We start from the raw sequence: 7,183 nt of genomic DNA on the forward strand, positions 1-7,183 counted from the left end.
CTCGCACAGGTCTCAACGAATCTCATTTACGGCCATCGCTTCGACATATGGACTGATATATTACAGAGCATATTTCAGACACTCATAACTTGCGATAGCAGTGACAAAATAGCTGTCAGAAATGCATTCCTATATTTAATAAAATGAGATAAACAGATTTTTGATTAAAAAAATTGCCTTCAGTTCCCCTTTAAAAGATTCAGAGAATCTGGAGAAATCTCTGTATGCAAGAGACAAGGCTGAAAACTGACACTGGATTCCTGTGATCTTCAGGCCCTCAGGCGACACTGCATTAAAAGCAGACACGTGTCTGTAGTGGAAATCACTGTATGGGCTCAGGAACACTTCAGAAAACCATCGTCTGTGAAAACAGTTCATTACTGCATCCACAAATGCAAGTTAAAACCAGATATAAACAATATCCAGAAACACCGCCACCTTCTCTGGGCCCAAGCTCTTTTACGATGGACTGAGGCGAAGTGGAAAACTGTCCCGAGATCTGACGAATCAAAAGTAGAAATTCTTTTTAGAAATCACAGACACCACATCCTCCAGGCTAAAGAGGAGAGGGACCATCCGGCTTGTTATCAGTGCACAGTTCAAAAGCCAGCATCTGTGATGGTATGAGGGTGCATTAGTGCACATGACATGGGGAGCTTGTACATCTGGGAAGGCGTCATTAATGCTGAATGATATAAACACATTTCAAAGCAATATGCTGCCATCCAGACAAAATCTTTTTCAGGGAAGGCCTTCCTTCTTTCAGCAAGACAATGCCAAACCGCTTTCTGCGCATATTAAAACTGCATGGCTCCATAGTAAGAGAGTCCGGGTGCTAAACTGGCCTGCCTGCAGTCCAGACCTGTCTCCCTTTTAAAACATTTGGTGCATTATGAAGGGCAAAATTTGACAAAGGAGACCCTGAACTGTTGAGCAACTGAAATTGTAGATCAGGCAAGAATTCAAAACTACTGTACAGCAATCGATCTCTTCAGTTCCCAAATGTTTAGAGTGTTGTTAAAAGTAAAGGTGATGCTTTATTTATTTATTTGTTTCAAAAATAAACATTCTCAGTTTCAATATGTTGTCTTTTTATGATTTTCCATGAAATAAAGGATCTCCATGATTTGCAAACTTATCACATTCTGTTTCTATTTACAGTTTACACGGTGTCCCAACATTTTTGGAATTGGGGATATACAGTAGTTAACTGGAATTTTGAATCAACTCAAAGAAATCACATCCATGGTACAGTACGACACAATACAACTCCCTGCATCTCTATCAAGTTTAGTTCTCTTTTTTGCTCATATCCCACAGGATTTCAGTCCCAGGACACGCCTCTATTCTCAACCAGGAGCCCTGTGAACCGTTCTGACAAGCTTTCTAAAGCAATAGTTCACCCCTTATTCATATCTGCACTTCTACCAGTTCTGAATCCGAAAACATTATCTGTTCAATCTGAATAACATTTTTCCTTATTGCACAGTAATACCCAAGAGACACTATAATTGACCCTTAATAATTTAGAGTGAACCATCAATGCGGTTGTGGTTTTTGAAAGGTATCTCGTGTTTGCTTTCATCTACTGAAGCTAAAAGGACACTACTGATCTCTGGCCGCCTTTCGAAAATACCCTACAGCACATTCTCTTAATTTGTACTTGGACTTAACCAGCAGTATTCATATGTATATATGGTTATCAGGTGCTTTACCCTGAACTCTGTACTCGATTCGCTCGGTTTTTCAGACGTGCAATACTTCCTTCAGTAGCAGGTCATGTTTATGCAGGATCTGTCACTCTGTGAAGCCCAATAAAACCCAGTTCAGTCACACTTCCTCCGAAGCTAGCAGCTATGCAGATGTGCTGTGACTGAGCCTAGAGCTAAGTGGCTCATCCGGCACTGTTTCTCTGGACAAAAATGAGCTCTGAAAGGAAAATGGATTGTCAGCAGTGAGTGAGAGTGTGTGTGAGAGAGAGAGATGCATTATAAGGGTTTGGGGTATATGGCTTTAGTCCAAGGTTGCGCTCTCAGTGTAATTTGAAAAGGAACAGAAAGGCGGGGCCAGATCTCACCCATAAAAGCCTCATTTGGCTGAGAGAAGAAATTGGGCAGATTTTTTTTTTTTTTGGTCTCACTTTTGCTAATGAACATAAAGCCAGTCAGATTTAGAGTCCAGTTATCGAGCAACATAAATATGGCCACCTAAACATGTAACACGTGAGATGCAGTGCATTTTACACTCCGCTTTCAGACATGATGAATGATTTCCAAACAAGTTACGTGCACGTTAAGTGATTACCCGCTCTCACATTGATTTTACGCGCAGCTAATGATCAACTGATCTTATCATGTTAATTCGCTTTTCCAATTACGCGCTCTCCAAGCACTGCGCAAGTGAGGGGGAATTAATAATCTCTTCGTTCTAAGGAGCCACTAAAGAGTCACAAGTGTTTTCACTCTGGAAACACAAGATAAGCATTTTCAGAAGGGAAGGGGCTTCCTGCACAAGAGGAGGGAGGTTCAAAGGATACAAATGAAACAATCAAAATAGGATGGGAAATAAAGTCCGTAGGTTTTTTTTTTAATGGATCTTTGATAAGATTCTCAACATAATAATAATACAGACAACTATGACAACCAAGTACATGATGGAGAGCCAACACTTGCCACCGAAGGACTTCTTTAACTGTCAAACTGACTGAAGAAGTTTTCCTCTCGCAACATAATACAACTTTTCAAACATGTTTACTATTTTAACGTGTACCATAATACATTATGGCCGGGTTTTTGCCCGAACTGATGGGATTATCATCAGTTTTTCCTTTGGCTAATCAGACACAAGGTACGCCACCACACTTGTTGGAGCAGTCGGGGGTTGGGTACTTTGCTAAAGGGCACTTAAGCCAATCCTGCTGGTTCAGGGACTTGAACCAGCAACCTTTTGGTCCCAAAACTGTTTCTCCAACCATTTGGCCATGGCTTCCCCAAATCAGTCACTGATTTGCTGATCATGCCATTTATTAGAGCATTGGATGACTTATTGATGTCTGGATTCACCCCATTTAATTGAAAGTGACCCGTCAAATAGACCAATACCGATAATCAATCACTAGATATAATAACTGATCAAATCACGGACCAACGGGACCCCGGTTATCCCCGAACCCTGGCGTACATCACACACTTCCAGAAGCAGTTACGGTTAATGAATAAGTCATCTAGTTCAACTATTAGCATGCTCTTACAGGTTAAAAGGCAATTCTGTGAGATTACTAACAATAATAAAACATTTATAACAAGCATCCGTATAACTGTATTTTTATCGTTCATTTGTAGAAACCTAAAAAATTAGCATCCAAGCTGAGAGATAGACAGCACCAAACTAGACTACAAAGTCAGTGTCAAATCAGGAGCCCATTCCTTCACACTCATGTTCAAGAAATGTGAAAATAACTAGGGCAAAGAGAAGAACAAGGTCTTTATGATATGAAGGTATTTTTGGATTATAATGATGAAAATGTTTAAAAGAAGCAGCACTCCACCGATAAGTTCAGTGGCTCTGATTTCATATCACAGAAGAACACCACATGTAAGAAAAACTCAACAGCAAGTCCAAAGTGACTGATCCAGAAGCTCTTGCTACTACTAGGATGAAAAAGGCACTCACCAATCCCGAAGCGAAGAAAACGGTGAGCAGAGACACACATGCTCCCATGACGATGAGGAGGAGGAAGACGATGAGCGGGTGCTGCTGGCTCATGCGATAGTACGACTCGTAGAGCCAATCTGGAGACTTGGGTCCCCGTGCATCCTCCGGTCCCTCCAACACATAGGCTCTCTGTGGCCAAGGCATGGGGCCAGCCTGGAGCCCGGAGCCTTCCTCCTCCTCCTCTTCCTCTTCAGCTTCCTCCTCCTCCTCCTCCTCCTGTTGTTTCTGCTTTTGCTCTTCCTCCACGGGCTGAGCGCTCAGCTGCAGCGTTCCGGCCAGGCGCGAGCGGTGCCGCGGCACCAGAGACAGAACGGCCGCACGCAGCATTCTCCAGCCAACATGATGAAGTGAGCGCCTGGGAGCGAGGCAGAGAGAGGAAGAGGGAGCGGGCGGGACTGTGAGACGGGGGGGGGGAGCATCAGCAAAAGAAAGTGTTAAAGTGACTCCATAGTGTGTGTGTGTGTGTGTGTGTGTGTGTGTGAGAGAGAGAGAATGTTTTGTATATACTCTGAGTATATATACCTTCTATCCCTATATTCTCTATGTAGTTTAGTGAATATCCACTCACTGGCCACTTATATAGGAACAGTGTACACTTGGTCATTCATGCAATCCAATCACACAGAAAGCTGTTCTGAAAAAGTGAGCTCAAGGGACAGAGACGGAAAGGGACAAAAATAAACCCCAAGTAAAAATAATAATAATAATAATAATAATTGCAATAATCATTCATGAATTCATTCATCTTTACACTGTGACTGCTCTCTCATTTGGATTAGCAATACTCAAACTGTGCGACTGTTCTCGTCTCCTTCAGCACGAAAACAAGGAGTCGACTTTTCCAATTATTAAATCATTATTTTTTAAAAATAGCTGCATTGTTCTGTGGTCCTTTGCTTCAATAGGAGTTTACGTACTTTTTTCCTCCACAGAGAGAAGTTAATACAAACAGAAGTACAACTGAAGGCATTTCAGGAGAAATATAAAGCAGGAAGGAAGTGCACTACCCTGCCAAGAGAACTCGCACGCATCACACATCTAGATCACTGCATTGCTCTCAACTCGCTGTTTAATGGCAGTGAAAGCCCACCTTTCTCTTGTGCTTTAATGAGTCGTACACCAATCTCCATTTGGGTATCTGCCAGTTTCTAAGACTATAAAGATGGATCAGTCATGCTTTTACTAATTACAGATTAAGCATCTTGGGGAAGAATGCGCACAGGTGATTATGGATTCTTCAGTGGCACGACATGGCATACCAATCTGCAGTTCGAACTCTTAAAGGAAAAAGAAAGAAAGCACAACTTTATTCATCACACACTTGTGAAATTTCCTCTCTGCATTTAACCCATCTGAAGCAATGAGCACTCACACATACCCAGAGCAATGGGCAGCCATGCTAACAGCACCCCGGGGAGCAGTTAGGAGTTAGGTGCCTCGCTCAAGGCCACCTCAGACCAAGGCCATCCCATATTAACCTAACCTGCATGTCTTTGGACTGTGGGGGAAACCGGAGCACCCGGAGAAAACCCACGCAGACATGGGAAGAACATGCAAACTCCATACAGAAAGGCCCTCACCGGCCGCTGGGTTCAAACCCAGACCCTTCTTGCTGTGAGGCGACCGTGCTAACCACTACACCACCGTGCCGCCCACGGCATATCTTAGACATCTTCCACATTTTAACGTAAAACCAGTCTAAAATAACACCTACTTATTTATTTTGCAGTCTGGTTTCCATCAAATCGTGCACTCTGACTGGCTCGCGAGCGGTCCGGAATCCTACGGACCCCGGTTATGGACCTTTGGCGACTCGATTGTTCACAACAACAAACATCGTAGCAATTTTTTGTCAACATTTATTTTCACATTTCTCAGGATAATAGCATTAATTTTACAGCATGGATAGCGATAACGACAGTGTTCACAGCGGAAGCGAGTTTTATTTTTGGAAAATTCCGAGCTGACGTAGCTTGTCAAACAGATTTTTGACGAGCTTGTAGCAGGTTTGTTCTAAATATGGTTTCCCTTTCAGGCGCTCTCATTTCCTGTTGTTAGAATTTGGTAAAGAAAAAAAATATTATTTACCAGCTTAAGGTCGGTCCGTGTCGTGAAATACCGTGACCGAAGCCTTGAAAATACTGACCGAGGCCCAGAGGCCTCGGTCAGTATTTTCAAGACCTCGGTCACGGTATTTCACGATATGGACCTCCCAGCTGGTAAATAAATAAATAAATAAATATATATATATATATATATATATATATATATATATATATATATATATATATATATATATATATTTACAAGGATCTAGTCCAGTATTTCTAGTAGAGTCTGTATGTTGTTCCTTTTTTAATAGGAATATCATCCTCCTCCTCCTCCTCCTCTAGCTTGTTAAGGCGATAAAAATAGTACGGTCATGTTTTGCCCCTCACAGCTGGTGTAAAAGATGAATGATATTCTTACTGTATTCCTCAGCACTCTAATCATTATGCAGTTGATACACATACTGACTAGATTTAACTTAATCTACACATGCTTAAATGCACATAAGGTAATAGCATTCTCATCTTTTAAGATACATAAGGTGAGTTTTAGTAACAAAACACAGGAAGACGGCTGTAGAAGCAGACTTTCTCTGGGTGAGAGAGAGAGAGAGAGAGAGAGAGAGAGAGACCGGGGCAGTTGCTATATTAAATGAGCTAGCAGGGCTCAGCACACTGTCTTTCAAAGCTTAAAAAACATTAATATACATTAAGTTTTCACATTTGGCATCCACATCAGATCTGCTTTCGTCAAACTGGATTATTTTTGGTCGATCCAACAGCACCACCAACGGCCTTAGGAAAAACACACTGAATGGTATGACGAAGCAAGGCTGGGGCTGATTTCTTTCCAGCCCAGACTGTAGATTCATGCAGCCCATCATTCATAGTCATGTCAGATGATTACACCGAGACACTCCAAACAAATTTGAGAAGGCATACAAGTTTGGTCACACTCTCAGATTCAGTGGTTGTTCTTTATTTTTATTGTTATTAATTAAAAAAGAGACTTCATGTCGTAAGGGGTGGCACGTGGTGTAGTGGTTGGCACTGTCGCCTCACAGCAAGAAGGTTCTGGGTTTGAGCCAGGGCTTTGAACCGGTTCAAGGAACGAAAACCGGGAACTTTTTCTATTTCACATGGAACAGAAACGAAACCAGAAACTTTATTATTTTTTATGTTCCGGAACAGAAACGCTTATTAAAAATAATGGTAACCGGTTAATACCGGTTTTTATTTCGTTCCTCAAAGTTTCTGTAGCCTACAAATAAGTCATTCTTCTCCTGCGCAAGTTTCTATGACCCGCTGGGGTTCACTTCCTGTGTGACGTTCGCTGATTGAATGGAGAGCGCGGGAAGGTGGACCGCTATCACGTCTCCACATGATGATAAGTGAGTAAGCGCATTACTGAGTGTCTGAGC

At 42.1% G+C, this 7,183-nt stretch overlaps 1 protein-coding gene across 2 annotated transcripts in view; it reads right to left on the bottom strand.

Annotated features, from left to right (window-relative positions):
* Positions 1 to 4,043, bottom strand: part of adcy2b (adenylate cyclase 2b (brain)) — a 173,973-nt gene extending 169,930 nt beyond the window's left edge. For both annotated transcript variants that reach the window (XM_060904680.1, XM_060904681.1), the window contains exon 1: positions 3,673 to 4,043. In XM_060904680.1, coding sequence (XP_060760663.1) covers positions 3,673 to 4,041 — 369 coding nt within the window. In that variant the 5' untranslated portion in view covers positions 4,042 to 4,043. The remainder of the gene's footprint in view (positions 1 to 3,672) is intronic.
* Between the last annotated feature and the right edge of the window lie 3,140 nt (positions 4,044 to 7,183).

Source organism: Neoarius graeffei, chromosome 22, assembly GCF_027579695.1.
Source record: "Neoarius graeffei isolate fNeoGra1 chromosome 22, fNeoGra1.pri, whole genome shotgun sequence".
NCBI classification, from domain to species: Eukaryota; Metazoa; Chordata; class Actinopteri; order Siluriformes; family Ariidae; genus Neoarius; species Neoarius graeffei.